The 17,087-nt window shown below is 47.2% G+C and overlaps 1 protein-coding gene across 8 annotated transcripts in view; it reads right to left on the reverse strand.

Moving 5' to 3' along the window:
* KANSL1L (KAT8 regulatory NSL complex subunit 1 like) overlaps window positions 1–17,087 on the reverse strand; it is a 3,925,143-nt gene that overhangs the window by 1,249,970 nt on the left and 2,658,086 nt on the right. For all 8 annotated transcript variants that reach the window (XM_078680571.1, XM_078680572.1, XM_078680570.1 and 5 more), the window contains one exon: window positions 3,528–3,582. In XM_078680571.1, the coding sequence (XP_078536697.1) occupies window positions 3,528–3,582 (55 nt within the window). The remainder of the gene's footprint in view (window positions 1–3,527; window positions 3,583–17,087) is intronic.

Below are 17,087 nucleotides of genomic sequence, written 5' to 3' on the forward strand. Positions count from 1 at the left end.
ATTGGCATCCGATAATGCCCGCATGTTTGCTAACATCATTTCCTATGGCAAACACTACAAATCTCCTCTTGCAGCTTTGTCCTTGGATGCTGAAAAAGCATTTAATCGTATTAATTGGCAATTTATGTTTCAGACTCTTCAATGGTTTGGTTTTGGGCCTTCTTTTATCTGTCCCTGAGCAAACATTTTTGTTAATAATCAATTTTCTAGGCCATTTTCTTTGTCAAGAGGCACACGGCAAGGTTGCCCCCTTTCCCCCTCCTTTTTATTTTATGCCTTGAACCATTCCTGGAACGCATCCGTGTTAACTCCCAGATTGCAGGTTTCAAGCATGGCTCTGTTGAATCTAAAATATCTGCATATGCTGATAATATACTCATTTATATGTCTAACCCTACTGACTCTCTCCCTCATTTTTTAAATGAAGTACAATTATATTCCAGTATCTCTGGATATAAACTTAATCTTTCTAAAACAGAAGTTTTACCCCTAAATGCTACATGTTATCAATTTATGTTTCATGACACTAATTTCACTTGGTGCCCCTCAAAAATTAAATACCTTGGTATCTGGTTTTCGTCCTCCCTTAGTGACACCATTAAATTCACATTTTCTGCATTATTTGATAAGATCCAATCACTCCTTCTCACAGCCGCGGCCCGTTGACGGAGTTACGGTGGGGCAGGGAGGCGGGGGGGGGGGAGGGGCAGGGTTATCGGGTGCTAAAAACTGACACATGGATAATTGCAGGTAAGTACACAATTTAATTAATAAAACGAATTTGGTAGCGCGCACTGCATCTCAAAATGCGATGCAGTGCGCGCTACGAAACTCGTTTTATTGATTAAATTGTGGACTTACCTGCAATTATCCATATGCCGGTTTTTAGCAGCCTCCACCCTGCCCCTCCCCCTCCCCGCCTCCCTGTCCCACCGTAACTCCCTCCACAGGCCGCGGCTGCCTTCTCATATGGTCTCCCTTGCACCTTTCATGGTGGGGCAGGTTGGATACTATTAAAATGATGATTGTTCCCCATATTTTGTATACCCTATCTATGCTTCCTATAAAAATTCCCAATACTACTTTTTCCAAAATTAATTCTATATGTACTAAATTTCTTTGGAACAATAAACACCCGCGAATTGCCCTACATAAACTTATACGTCCTACAGATGAAGGTGGTGTACGTTTCCCAGATTTTTCAACCTGCCATTCTACCTTCCTGCTTAAACAATCTTTCGCAGTGGCCTATGATTTTATGGACAACCCTGTTCCCAAATGGGTTCTTTTTGAACGCTCCCTCCTGAAAGATTTTTCTTTTCAACAGATACTTTTTATGTCAAATTGTACCTTTATATCTACTAGTCATATGTTAAAATATTCCGGATCTCTAATGTACAGTACTTTTTCTAAAGGTTTTACCCCTCTTCAATGTTTCTTATCTTCATGTGTATGGTTTAATAAATTCCTCAAGTTTAAAGGTAAATCATTTTACTATAAATATTGGAAAGAAAAGGGTATTGTTTTTGTTCACCAATTTTTGTCGAATTTTATTATTATTCCTTTCTCTACCCTCCAAACTACTTAACAATTACCGGACTCTTTCTTTGCTGAATATGTCATTATTGCTAATGCCATACAGTCTTACCTAAATACTTTGTCCCTTTCACATATCACACCATCTTTAACACCCTCTACTCCTTTATACTCTTTATTTTCAATACACAGACCTAAAGTATAAGTATAAGTTACTAATGTCAAATGTTTCTGAAAGACCTAAATCTTCAATTGAGATTGCATGGGAAACTGATTTGTCCGTTTCATTATCTATTGCTACATGGGACAAACTTTGGTCCAAATTATTTAAAGTTTCTGCTGCTGCTCGTATAACTCAGTCTTTGTATTTTATTTATCAAAGAGCTGTTATTACTCCTGTTACTATCTGTAAATTTTCACCTTCATCATCTCCTTTATGCTGGTCTTGTACCTCCGAAACAGGCGCACTCACACACCTTCTTTATGAATGTTCTAATGTTTTTTCTTTTTGGACTTCTGTTTGGAATATTTGCATGCTAGTGTTTAATTTTACTACTACTTTAACAATACAAAATGTTTTTCTTGGCTCTTTATTGCCTAATGTTGTTGTTACATCTCCTCCTTCTAGATTCTTTGATCTCTTTATTGCATTAGCTTTTAAAGTTATTTTATCCTCTTGGAAAGACAATTCAAATATTTCATTTCTGATTGGTGGAATTTTATTTGCGATGAACATAGAATTGCTTCTGTTTCTTCCTCCTATCTTTCTCTTCTCTACTTTCCTTTTCTTTCTCTCTTTCTTCAAACCCCATATATATATTTGATTGAATTACTAATCTCTAATTTGTATATATTGACTGCGTTCACTATGATATTTCATTGACTTTTTACCTTGTACTAATTTGTTGTTTCTCTCTTGTTTAAAAACCTAATAAAAATTTACTAAACCAAAAAAAAAAAGAACCACGAAGGGGAACCTAATTTATACTGACCCCCCTTTTTTGTTCTGTTTTCTCCTGTCCTCTTGTACCCATTTAGTACACCAACAGAGTACAGTCGAGGGGATAACTCAGAGCCAGAATGAGTGGTTCTGACACCCTCCTATCTCGGAATACAAGGTGAGAGATACATACACTTATATACTCTGGGACCGGCAGAGTCCTGAAGAAGGCCGGCATGACCCCAAACGAGGGGTGCATACACACAGACAAAACATGTTGACGATTTGGCAGTAAGGAGGGGTGTAAGGAGCACATTACATCTCTCAATCACTACCATCCTTCACGTTTTTAATCCTGGCCGAAGGGTTCAGGAATAGAGTGTAGGCACGGTAAAACACCTCCGAGCTATATTTTAATCTACACTGTGCTTTCACTTCGGTTGATCCCCGTAACTTTTGACTTTATTGTTTTTCTTTTAAGTTGTGTTTGTCTTCCCCCACCCTATTGCTCCACCCCAGCAGTTGGCTTCGCAGGGGTGTTTGGTAGCAGCCCTATGATGAAGCATTTGGCACAACTGTGTGAGTGAGGGCAGCATTAAGACACACAGCACGTGCCACCACAAAGAATAGAAAAACATTTTTTATCACTCCCTACTCCTTCAGGTGTATGAAAGTATTGTTAGGGGGTCCGGAGTAGGCGAGTCCGTTACCCTCACCCCTCCTCTTTTGTGTGAATTATTGTCCCTCTACAGTTCCCTGTACCAGGTAGTAGGCACCGCCTGCGGCGGGTGCTGCAGCCAGAAGCACCCGTCGCAATGGTAAACATGCACAATGCGACCGCCACAGTGGCAATCGCATAATATTTGCATGTGTGGGACCACCACCATATAGCCGGGCGATTTCGAATCCTGTGACAATGCCATCGTAATCACCCCCATAGTTTGGTATCCAAAATTGTAAACATATGACTATGAACCGATTGTAGAACTACTTAACTTCAATAAATAAACATATATAAGTGAAGAGATTTCCATCATAAAATGTATCATACCTCATCTTTGTCATTGAAGAGTCCTTCAAATGGTTGAACAGCAACAACTCGCCAGCTGTCAATAAGAAAAAAACAAAAGTAACATCGTACAAACTACTAGGTTTGGATGTCACTCTATATATATAAAAACACGATTCTATATAGTTGCATTAGTTTTTTATGAGACATTTAAATAACAGACAAACCAAGATAAAATGAGAAAGCAGGAAAAGTTATCTATATCTGGTAACATTGGAACATATTTGTGTTTTCAAGGTGCATTATTTATCTTTAAGCTACCCTAGGTGTAGGTTAGGACGTTGCATACATTTTTGCAAGCTGGCACTGTATTGGGTGGCACTCATTATGTCACAGAATGTGAAAAAGTAACAGTACTACCACACTGCACATAAAAGGTGTCATCCAACCAAAGCTCATAAATACTCATACCTATGCCAAATTTGTCCTTGTCTCTTATGCTAGACACTGCAGAGTGTTCTCTAGGTATGGCCACTCAATTCTGATGGGGCCAATAATTGCAGTTACAGTCCCTTATGGAATTATTAGATGGACTGGAACAATGTAATCTGTTAATTAACAACTGGAGATTTTGGCTACTCAAATCTCTGGATGAAAGTCCCTATCACAATGAGGAATAATTGAGAGAATCAAACACAGAATTACTGTAATTCCTCATTTATAGTGGATCCTTAGGGTCCTAGAGTTTACTGATGAACAAGTACTTACCTGCAGTAACACATAGTCTGGTACAGCCTCTACCTAGCTGCAGATTACTTATCTTAGAATATCCTCCAAGAGACAGACTCGATCCAGAAAATCTTGAGCAGTACACCTATGTGCTGGTAGGTGGGGTCAGACTGCTCCGGGTGGGCGTCATAGGACTCATTTGTGATCTATGTGACGTGCGCGGTGCCTCTGGTAGCAGACAGGATTAGTGGTCCACGAGGCATTGATTGCTGAGTTTGTCTGCCCTCGCGTTTAGAGACCCCGCCAGGTGCTTCCCAATCAGGAAAATGTCCTTAAGTTACAGCCACGTCCCGAGGCCCAGAGCCTCCTGGCAGAGGATCCACGACCCCACCTTGCCCTGCTTGTTGCAGTACCACATGGCAGTAGGGTTGTCAGTGAACACCTGAATCAGCTGCTTCCCTTTAATGGAGGGCATGAAAGCTTTCAATACCAAGCAAATAGCCCTCATTTCTAGAAGAGTGATGTGGAGCTGAGTCTCTGCTGGGAACCAGAGGCCTCTGATTACCACTTCTCCCATATGGCCGACTAAGCCCAGAAGCGACGCATTGGTCACCAATCAATCAATCAATCAATCATAGACATTTATAGAGCGCTCTACTTACCCGGAGGGTCTCAAGGCGCTAGGGGGAGGGGGGTGCTGCTACTGCCCGAACAGCCAGGTCTTGAGCTTCTTCCTGAAGGCGAGGTGGTCTTGGGTCAGGCGCAGGTCGGTCGGGAGGGAGTTCCAGGTCTTGGCGGCCAGGTAGGAGAAGGACCTTCCTCCTGTTGTCGTTCTTCGGATGCGGGGGACGGCGGCGAGGGCGTGACTGGCTGATCGGAGGTGTCGTTTGGGATCGTAGAAGTTGATGCGGGTGTTGAGGTAGCTCGGGCCTTGATCGTGGAGGGCTTTGTGTGCGTGGGTGAGGAGACGGAAGGTGATTCTCTTGTTGACCGGGAGCCAGTGCAGGTCTCTTAGGTGTCCGGAGATGTGGCTGTGTCGTGGGACGTCGAGGATGAGTCTGGCTGAGGCGTTCTGGATCCGTTGGAGTCTCTTCTGGAGCTTGGCGGTGGTTCCGGCGTAGAGGGCGTTGCCGTAGTCCAGTCGGCTGGTGACGAGTGCCTGGGTGACAGTCTTCCTGGTCTCGGTGGGGATCCACCGGAAGATCTTCCGTAGCATGCGCAGGATGTTGAAGCACGACGAGGAGACGGCGTTGACTTGCCTGGTCATGGAGAGGGAGGAGTCCAGGATGAAGCCCAGGTTGCGTGCGTGGTCTGTCGGTTTGGGTGCGGTTCCCAGGGCGGGGGGCCACCAGGAGTCGTCCCAGGCGGAGGGCGAGGATCCCAGGATGAGGACTTCCGTCTTGTCCGAGTTCAGCTTCAGGCGGCTGGTCGACATCCACTCGGCTACCTCTTTCATTCCTTCGTGAAGGTTGGCTCTGGCGGCGGCGGGGTCGTTGGTCAGGGAGAGGATCAGCTGGGTGTCGTCGGCGTAGGAGATGATGTTCAGGTTGTGTTGGCGTGCGATGGCCGCGAGGGGGCTCATGTAGACGTTGAAGAGGGTTGGGCTCAGCGAGGATCCTTGGGGTACGCCGCAGATGACTTCGGTGGCCTTTGATTTGTGCGGTGGTAGGCGGACTCTCTGGGTCCTTCCGTCGAGGAAGGAGATGATCCATTCCAGTGCCTTCTCCTGGATTCCGACGTTGTAGAGGCGCTGCACTAGGGTGCGGTGGCAGACGGTGTCGAAGGCCGCGGAGAGGTCTAGGAGGATGAGGGCCGCTGTTTCTCCGTTGTCCATCAGGGTTCGGATGTCATCGGTGGCAGCGATGAGAGCGGTCTCGGTGCTGTGATTGGCTCGGAAGCCAGACTGTGAGGGGTCGAGGGATCCGTTCGTCTCGAGGAATGCGGCCAGTTGCTTGTTGACGGTCTTCTCGATGACTTTGGCCGGAAACGGGAGCAGCGAGATGGGGCGGTAATTCTTGAGTCAACTCTGGGTGGGGAAGTGAAAGGGATCTGCCAGAACCCAATCACGGCCTTTGACACACCACTGCAGGGCTTTAGCAGTCTCCTTCCAATCTGGAAATCTGGACCAGGTCGAAGAGATTCCCCTGGTGCAGGGCCCACTGGGACTTCATGTCCCACTGCACAGCCCACATATGTCATTGAGCTTTCTTCACCAGTAGGATTCAGGAGGCCATTAGATCCAGTAGCCTCAGAGTCAGTCTCCCCAAAATCCTGCGCAGAGGATGAAACATTGGGAACCTACCCCAAATGTCCTGGACTCTTCACTCTGGAGAATAAGTGTGGAATTGCACCGTGTCCACAATGGCTCAGATTAAAGGGAGCGTCTAAGAAGGAGTCAGGTGTTACTGCGGCTCATTAATAGTATGGAGATGGGGGACAAATGCCTGTGGTAAGCCTTCCTTCAGCAGCCAGTCATCGAGGTAGGGAAAGACTGGTATTCGTTACCTCCAAAGATGTGCAGTACCACTGCCATCTCCTTTGTGAACACTAGACAGACCCTGGTGAGACAAGAGGTGAGAACAGCAAACTTGAAATGCTCCTGTACCATCATGAAACATAGGTAATGCGAATGGCCTCACAGGACAGGTATAGGAAAGTGCCTCTTTTTTGGTATGGTCACCCCCACTTTTTGCCTGGTATCTGATTCAATTTTGACTGAAGTGCACTAGGCTCCTGCTAACCAGGTCCCCAGTGCCAGTGTTCTCTACCTAAAATAAGGTAACTGTGCATTTGATCCCAACTGGCAAGGCCTTTAGCACCCCTGTAAGTCTCTAGTAAATGGTATCCCTTGTACCTATGGCATGGCTATTAAAAAGGATCCCGAAGGGCTGTAACATGTAATGGTCCACTCTAAGCACCCCACCACCAAACATGTGCAGACTGCCATTGCAGGCTGCATGAAACTGTGCAGACAAAAGTGAAAACACTACATGGCACACACTCTGTGTGCCATGCCCACAGACACTACATGCAATGTATGTAAGTCACCCCTAAAGAAAGCCTTAGAGCCCTAACGCAAGGTGCATTGTATTACATGTGAGGACATATCTGCAAGAGCAGATATGCCCCTGCGCTATCTAGTTCAATTGCTAGATAGTACAAGTGAACAGGGAGGCCATCTTATGTATATGTACTGGGCACTGGTTATTTTAAAAAATATATATTTTTATTGCATTTTTTCCAATTTTCCAGAGTTACAAGTAAGTACATACATAGACCCGTTAAAGGATAATACTCTTCATAATACAGATTATTAGCTCTCAACTCTCATTTTTATACCACACGCACCTGTCGCATGTATTTCACCTTTAGTTTCAGATATCAGCATAAATATTTATGCCACGTGTTTTATGTATGCACATTTCCCGTATCACTGTCCAGGAAATTATATCTACAAGTTTTGCTGAAAACAAGTTAACTGTGCAATTGTTCCCCAGTTGGCAAAGCCCTTAGTACCCCTTTATGTCCCTAGTAAATGGTACCCCTTGTACTTATGGCATGAGTAGTAAAGAGGGCCCCTAAGAGCTGCTGCATGTATTGTTTCACCCTAAGGGGACCCACCACCAAATTCATGCAGACTGCAACTGCAGGCTGCATTAAATGGAGCAGACAAAAGTGAAAACATGACATGACACGCACCCTGTGTGCCATGCCCACAGACACGGCATGCAATATATTAAATTCCCCCTACAGCAGGCCTTACAGACCTCAGGCAGGGTGCATAATATTACACGTGAGGACATATCTGCAAGAGCAGATATGCCCCAGTGCTTTTTAGTTTTATTGCTAGATAGTACAAGAAAACAGGGGAGTCATCTTAAGTATATGTTCTCAGCACTGGTCATTAGGAGATCCCCAGCTACATGATGGCTTCACTCAAACCCATGGTGTTTGGTATCAAACACCTTTCCTTAATAAATTTGTACTGATGTCTATATCGGATTTATTAAAACATGCACCCAGAGGGCACCTAAGAGGTGCTTCCTGAAAACCTACCTGCCTCTTAGTGTGCTGGCTGACTGATATCATCCAGCCTTCACCACAGACATGTTTCTGGCGCCCTGCAGATTAAAACGCATGCTCTGTGAGGGCAGAAACAATGCCTGCTCCGGAGGAAGGTGTTTACAACTCTTCCAGCATTGCTTGTGAATCTGCACAACCCCAGCTTCCCACAGACCAGGGAGATTTTATTTATTTTAATTTTATTTTTAGCTGTTTTATAACGCGCTCTGTTACTACCAGAGTATCCTGGCGCGAAAGGAGAAAGCAAGCAGGTGGCCAAAAAAAAGCAAAACATTTTTTAAATTAGTCTAATAAGCAAATCTAAAAAGATGAGTTTTCAGTGCCTTCTTAAAAGGTACAAAATTCTGGATTGATCTCAAAAACAATGGCAGAGTGTTCCAGGGAGAAGCCGCAAGGACAGCAATTGACTGGCCTCCAAGACGCACTCGCCGAAAGCGAGGTACGCTCAACAAATTATGATCAGCTGAACGTAGAGATCGAGTGGGGGAGTAGCGGCTAAATCTTTTCTTCAGATACGAAGGCCCAAGGTCATTGACTGCTTTAAATGCTAGTGTCAGGATTTTAAAAGTAATCCTTCGTGATACTGGCAGCCAATGTAGTTCTTTCAGATGGATTCGTACACTCTCTCTACTGGGCACATTGCAGAAGAGTCTCGCCGTCACGTTTTGAATGATCTGTAATCGGGCGACTAGAAAGGCTGGGGTTCCGCTAAGAAGAGAGTTGGCATAGTCGAGCCGTGATAGTATTAAAGCCCTCGCGACAGACTCTCTTGCCGAAGAGGGGAGATATGGAAAGAACTTTCTCATAGCCTTAAAAGACCCGAAGCACACCCCTGTAAGTTTCTTTATGTGTGCCTCGAACCTCAGATCCTCCCCAAACCATACTCCCACGTTCTTTGCAGGGATGATAACTGAACTTGGCTGGGGAAAATCCGGAGACCACAGGAGTTCTATAAAATTAGGCGAAAATTGGCCATACAACAAAATTTCTGTCTTATCTTCGTTACATTTCAGCTGTGCCGCTGCTAACCAGCTGAAAACCGAAGAAAGACAGGAACGAGTAACCTCAGTGTCTAGTGCTGTGCTAGGCTATAATTTTGGCTCCCATTTGTTCAGCCATCACTATAAGCGGGGTAAGATAAACATTAAAAAGCAGCGGGCTCAATGTAGACCCCTGGGGTACCCCGGTTGTAAGAGGCTTGGCCGAGGAGGAAAATGGTGGGAGCCAAACCTGCTGGGACCTGTCGGACAGAAAAGATCTCACCCATTCCAGTGCTGAACCCACCACACCTATCTCAGCCAATCGAGTCAGAAGGAGAGAGTGCGGGACAGTGTCAAACTGCTCTGCCACCCCTGCTCTGTGGCCCATGTGGCACCAGAAAAGGTGGGAAATTAGCTATACTAGGAGGTGTGTTGAAGTATCAGGCCAGTCACACCCATAAGGTGGGCTGCCTGATGTGCCCCACAAAAGAAGGGCTCCACAGTTTTGATTTTGGTGGAATTAGGAATTCAGGGACAGGGTTATGCCTACTCCCCGCAGGAAGTGGTCATATAGGGGGATGTAGAGACCCAAGGTTAAGTAGCCCATTAGCTACTATCCTTCATCCCCCTTAACGCCCCTAAATTAAGTTTTTAGGTGGCTTTCTGACATCAGGAACTTATATTCATCTGACTAAAGAAAAAAGAATAAAAGGAGGGCTGAAGAAGCAAGAACTTCGGACTGCTGGTAGACTTTGGCCCTAAGCCATGCCTGCGTACCAGCTCTGTCCAGACAATTGCAACAACCCGACTCATCTTACAGTTGTGCAGCCTCCAAAAGCCTCGGAGGCCCTCCAGCACTTCGTCAAGCCATCAGCATCTCCTTTGAAGTGGAGGAGACACTTCCCTGCAGGCACCAACTGCAATGTCCGGTTCACCGTCCTGCTGTTTACTGGGTCCACTGACGCAGCAGTGTCCAGGAAAACATCGCTATGCTCCAAAAGGACAGCTCTGTCTGCCCACCAAATGAGAAGATGCCAGAACCAACAGGGTACTGGCCCCTTACCGCAACCAAAGTTTGTTTGAGTCCAATCGAGGCTCCAGCAGACATTGAGTATCCAACGAGAGACGTCATCATCGCAAAAACCAGCATCGAGAGTGGCCCAGCTGTCCTGATTTGTCCGCTTTTGAAGATCTAACCGAGAACCAATGGTGCCTTTGACACACAGGTATCAACCGACCAAAACCCTCTGCATCCGAGCTCCTCGTCCCGGCTAACCGTCCACCGCTGATGCTCTCCTCCACCCTGGACCCCCATGAACCGAGCCCCCCATTGGGAGCTCCAGGACTTGTCCTCAAGTCCCACTCTGCAACCTGTTTCTAGGTGGCCCCCATATTTACCTACAGTGCAGTGCCAGCTATGAACCCATCCAGCACCTCTGCTCCTGGACACTCCAGGGCAAGTATACTTAACTACTGGTGGTACTTCAGACCTTGGCCCTCCTAGCACCTTAAGTCCTAAAGGGGACCCATAAGAACAGTTTACAAGTAAATGTATGCAGTATACGACTTTTATTCCATAAGAAAGCATTATAGCGTAAAAACACATTTACGTGACATTTTTACTTACCTGTCCAAATTTGCTATTACAAAAAGTACTTACCCATTACAAAGTTATTGGTGTCAAACTAAACATAAAAATACTTATTATTTTTCTAACTTGGCCTCTATTTTCTACTTGAGTGTGTGTCTCATTTATTGACTGTGTGTGATCAACAAATGCATTAACACGGTGCATAGTCTACCCGTGCTGAAAGATGTCCGCTTTCTGAGCGCGCTCTGCTGACTGGGCCATTATCCTCGCAGTATCCGCGGCTTAGAAGAGCCACCAACCCCTGCAAACCGTGCCAGTGCATTATCTGTGGTGTGGTTAGGGGAATGAGCCACGTCTTACCACCGTAACCGGCTGCCATTGAGGGGAAGGCTGGCTTCCCGAGGCCGAGCGAAACTTCACCTCAGATTTCCGACATCCATGGCTTGAGGAGGCAGCTCAGGGCTGGAAACTCTGTGGAGCTGACAATTTGATACCTCCTACTCTGCTGGCCGAGCCTGTGGCCCGGCCGCCGCTGCTGCCTGGCCGCCATCTTGGATGAGGATCCTCACGGCTGGAGGCCCCGCTGGAGGCGACTTCGGCTGGGGCTGCCTGCTACCCGGGAGCGAGCAGAGTTTGCACAACCACTGGCTCATCTTGGAGATCGGAGAGCAGCGCAAGGGGAGGAGCGGTCCAGCGTGTGCCGGTGGGTGGCCTGCAACTTTGATAGTGCTGAGATCCGGGCGGTTGGTGAGACTATCTATACATTTGGAGCATAGTCGCTAGTGCTTGAGACCTGCTGGCGATCTCCTGTCTGCTGGGCCTGCCTGTGTGACTTTTGCTTGGCCTCTGCTCCCATTTTCTGCCCTATCCTGAGGGCCCAGTTACCCGTGTGCAGCTAAGGAGGGTGTGGTGCTTGTGCCTTTGTCTTGCTGAGGTGTGAGTTACTCCCTGGAGCCTGAGGCGCTAGGACAGCACATACCTAGGGTACCAGAACAGTGATACTTGGCCAGTACCGCCTGGGTCACCACCTGTGCTTGGCCGTCGCACGTGCGAGTGGTGGTGGGGATGAGGTATCCCTGCTTATAGCGTGTTCCTTCCCCCATTCTGTCAATTACACCCGTAAAATACTATGAGCACAGTGGACAGTTGCCTGGCATCAGTGACTTGTGGACGCGGTGGTGACACAGGGTGCATGAGGGCGTCTCGGGTCAGTTGTTGTGCAGAGTGTGGGGGTGCCTGAGTTGGGCTGTATCCTGATATCGAACACTGTGCAAACTGCTGTGGTGTTCTTTAGTTCGCACTGGCTGCGGCAAGGCTTCCCTACGTGTGACCCCGTTATCCTACATGCAATTATGGGAAACACGACGCAAAGCAACCTAAATTAACTTTCAAGAACAACAGGCAAACCAGGCTGAAGGACTCTGAATCAGAGGGGAACTTTGACAGGCCTCCAAGTGAACAATGAGATCACCAAGGGGAAGACCTGAGATCAATTTTGTTGGAAATGAGCTCCAGCCTGAAGACCATAGATACTAAACTAGATGACCTTACTTCGCAACTGGAAGGGGGATGGGAGCACACTGCCGCACCTCCCAGCACAGTTCGCCCCTTAGCATTATGGTAAATGCAGTTCACAGTGATTTCTTACTTGAATTTTAGCTATAGTGGTTCACCAAATTTGGTGCAAGTTAGTGCTGTAAATCTCTAGACACATGTGTTTCTGGATATTATCCTTCATCAGTAGAGATAAAAACGAAAATTACTTCTGGGGTTGCTGGAAAGGCTGCCACAGTCTCTCAGGTCTCAGTACCTCTCTCTGGCGCACAGGTGCATCACCAAAAGCTTGTCAGCCCAGTGGCTCAAGAAAGCCTTTTCAAACAGAAGGGGGATGGGAGCACACTGCCTCACCTCCCAGCACAGTTCGTCCCTTAGCATTATGGTAAATGCAGTTCACAGTGATTTCTTACTTGAATTTTAGCTGTAGTGGTTCACCAAAGTTGGTGCAGGTTAGTGGTGTAAATCTCTAGACACATATGGATCACGTAAAAAAGCCGGTATATGTGCACAAGATTTGCGTTGATCAGTTAGAAAGTCGCTGCACTGACCACCATGAGTTTCAGGTTGAGATGAAAGAGCAGCTGCTGCAAAGGGACAAGGTGCTTACTCTCATCAGGGCCAAGAACGATGATTTGGATGCCAGGTCTCGCCGAAACAACCTGTGAATTACGGGGATCCCTGATACAACTGTCATCTCTAAAATGGAAACTTATGTTGACAAACTATTACGTGAGCTGTTTGGCCCTGGTTTATCTACGGTCTTTGCCATCAAGAGGTCCACCGTGCGCTGGGTCCCAGGCCCCCGGTCGGGGCCACACCCAGACCTATCCTTGCTTGGATACTGAACAACCAAGACCGAGACGCCATACCGAGGCTGGCTAGGGAGCAAGGAAATATAAACTATAAAGGCAACAACATCTCGTTCTTTCCCAACTTCACTCCGGCGGTGCAGGCAGCCCGCAGAGAGTTACAGTAAAACGCATCCTCCTTCAGGTTCCATACGCTCTACTGTACTCAACTGAAGGTAACGTGTGAGGGTACCGCACACTTTTTCACAGCAGTCCAGCCATGAAGTTTACTAAGCAGGTAGGACGGAAGAAGGGCAACAGAAAAACCATGACCGGACCCAACTAGGAAGCTGGGTTGAGCGACAATGATTAACTCGTATTGGTAACTGGCTGTTCATACCTCTTCTGCGCCTACTGTTACTTTTGTTAATCTTGAGCGCAGTGGAGGTGCGGTTGTCTTGCAAGGTACAGTAATACAGGCGCTCCTCTGTTTGGTTTGCAGACTACTTATGACATTGGTAATCCTAATCTAATGGCTCTCTCACTAAAGTCCTGGTTACCCCGTCTTTGGGCAGGGTAGCATCCCGGCGACCCCACGCCCCCCCTGGGAGAGCTCCCAATCACGCTTCATTTGTATTACTGAGGCAAATGTTCAATTTGTTAGTTAGAGTGGGTAATTGTGCACAACCTGTTTGGGGGGGTTGGTGTGGGTGGGGGGAGGGTAGTGGAGGGTAATGTAGTTTCGGTCAAGACAGCAAAACAGAATTGCGAACAAGACACGTATGCTCACGATGTGCAAGGCACTCACATATGGGACCAACATGGGGATGAAACAGTGACTGATACAGTTACGCATTGGGAGGCGATGGGTGGGGGGGGTTTACTCCAGTTATTCATCATCAAGCGTTCCTCGGTTTGCCAACCAGACCAATATAAGGTCCCTCAATTTCTTAACCTGGAACATCCACGGTCTCAACAACCACAGAAAAAGTAGACTTGTTCATACCTACCTACTAAGACATCATATAGATGTATGTTTTTTTACAAGAAACACACTTAAATAACTCTCCTCTGACTAGGTTGCATCACAGACACTGAGGACATGTTTACCTCTCCATTTATTCTAATTATGCGGGTGTGGCGATACTCATAAGACAGGGTTTAGATAGGAAACTGTCAGAATCTCATATTGATCCAGGCGGCCCCTACTTGATTTTGCTGGGAGCACTGGCTGGCGTGGATATCATTCTTACTGCGGTCTATGTACCGAACACAGACAACCTAGAGTTCTTTCAGACAGAGTGGGCTAAGATCCAAAGTATGAGCTGTGACACCATCATATGGGGAGGAGACTTTAAAACGGTGTTAAATGATACCAATGACAGGAAGGGAGTATCACGCACACTTCATCCCAACTACAGCGCCACTCTAAAGGCTGTCATTTCAGACGGCAGCCTATCTGATATCTGGCGCAGGTGCAACACAAACATGATGGAAGGCACCTGTATATCTGTACACCATACCACCTGGTCGAGATTAGATTTTTGGCTAGTATCACGTGATGTAGATATGTGGACTTTGGAAGTTACTCATCTCCCCAGAACACTATCTGACAATGCACTTTGTCTACATTGAATACTAGTGCCAAATACACCTCATAGAATGTTCAATCGGAGGCTTCCACACGGGGCCTAGCTGGACGGACCGGGCAGAATGCTTGCAAACATGCTCAGAAAGCCTGAGGTTCTTGGAGAGGATAACGTCCTGATCAGAGGCCCGCAAGGTGTTGTAGAACGTTTTAAACAATTCTATGCTAAGTTTTACATGGCCACACATAATGCGATACCTGAGGACCTTCATCCATTTAAGGAATCCCTGGAACTTCTATGGTTGGGGAAGGGACATACAGAATATTTAGATGTGCTGTTTTTAGGTGAAGACATTTATTTATTTATTTATTTAAAACACTTGTAGAGCGCGACTGTCACCTGGCAGGTATCCTGGCGCTGAGAGCTTACTCCTGAAGTGAAAAGAGATTGGGAGGCTGTTTAGGGGTTGGACGCGACATGATTAGGGAAGAGCCAAGTTTTGATTCGCTTCCTGAAAGGCAGGAGTTGTGGAATTTGGCGAATGTCGACCAGCAAACTGTTCCAAAGCTTGGCGGCGGCCACTCTGAAGGATCTTCCCCCGGTCCTTACCTTGTTAAATCTGGGTACCGTCACAAGGCAGGCTGTGGTGGATCGTAGAGCTCTGGTGGGGGTATACCAGGAAAACATTTTTTGTAAAGATCTGGGGCCCGTTCCGTGTAGTGCCTTAAAGACCAGGCAGAGTGCTTTAAAGGCTATCCGTTGCTTCAAAGGGAGCCAGTGTAGCTCGGCTAGTGCTGCTGTGGCCGAGGATCTCCTAGTCCAACCAAGGGCCAGTTTGGCTGCGGCCGACTGGACTCTTTGAAGTCTGTCCAGTAGAACGGCTGGGGACTCGAGCAGAAGAGCATTACAGTAGTCGAGGCGACTAAGAATAGTGCACCTGACTATCAGTGCTCGGGCCTGAGCAGGGAATAATGGCATGATTTTGCGTAGCGAACGCAAAAGGGCTGAGCAGGTGGAGACTGTTTTGGCTACCTGTGATTCCATGCTGAGGTTGTTGTTTAGCATAACACCAAGATTGCGAACCCTGGTAACCGGCTGTGGTTTTTCTAGGTTTTCCGGGGGCCAGAATTCCGCAGGAAGTAGGCGAGGGATCTGGCTCCCAGGACAGAACAGGATCTCGGTCTTGGAGGAATTGAATTGCAGGGAATTCAAGTGCAGCCAGCCGGCTGTGTCTCTTAAGCAGTCATGGAATGATTCCATGGGGATTGAATCTTCCCCCTCCCATGAGAGTATGAGCTGGGTGTCGTCCGCGTAGTTTACAGTTTTCAGTCTGTGGGATTTAATTAGGGTGACCAGTGGTTTTAGATAAACGTTAAAAAGGATCGGGCTAATGGACGAGCCCTGGGGTACACCGTGAGGTACTGGGGAGAAAGCGGATTGAAAGGGGGGGAGGGATACAGCCTGTTTCCTATCTCTCAGATATGAATGGAACCAGAGCAGGGCTGTGCCGTCGACCCCTGCCTCTCTGAGCCTCTTTAGCAGAGTCACATGGTTAACCGTATCGAATGCAGCAGACAGGTCCAATAGGATCAAGGCCACTGCGTGGCCCCTGTCTGCTCGCATACGAAGTTCTTCCATGGCTGTAAGCACAGCCGTTTCGGTGCCATGAGCTGGTCGAAATCCGAATTGGAAGTCGTCCAGAATGTGACTCTGCTCAAGATGTGTCGATAGGCAGGAGCTAACCCAGCGTTCCACCACTTTCGCTGGAAAGGGTAGAAGCGATATAGGTCGAAAATTGGATAGATACTCGGGGTTCAAGGAGGGTTTTTTTAGCAGCGGGGTGATGAGTGCTTACTTCCAGGGGGTGGGGACAAATCCACAGCACAGAGATTGGTTGCAGATCCTACGGAGGATATGGAATAGTTCGGTTCCGCACGCTTTCCAGGTTTTAGGGGGCAGTGGGTCGAGGGGAGACCCAGAAGTGATTCCGTGTGCCAGTCTCTCGAAATCTGCTTCGGGGATAAGGGGGAGAGCCTGTAGACCTTCCCTGGGTAGGTGTCCTGGGCTCGGCGGGTCGAAGTTGGTAGTGTCGACTCCTGGGAGGCCTGAATTATCTTGCGATGGGGGAGTAGCCAGATTATGAACGATGGTCTCAATTTTGTCCGTAAAGAACTGTGCGAGATCATCGCAGAGGGTCTGTGAGGGGGGGATGGTTTTCTTAGCACAGTCGGGGTGGATAAGGTTGTCGAGGATCTGGAAGATGCTTTTGGAGCTATATGCTGCGT

Source organism: Lissotriton helveticus, chromosome 3_1 (assembly GCF_964261635.1).
Source record: "Lissotriton helveticus chromosome 3_1, aLisHel1.1, whole genome shotgun sequence".
NCBI lineage: Eukaryota > Metazoa > Chordata > Amphibia > Caudata > Salamandridae > Lissotriton > Lissotriton helveticus.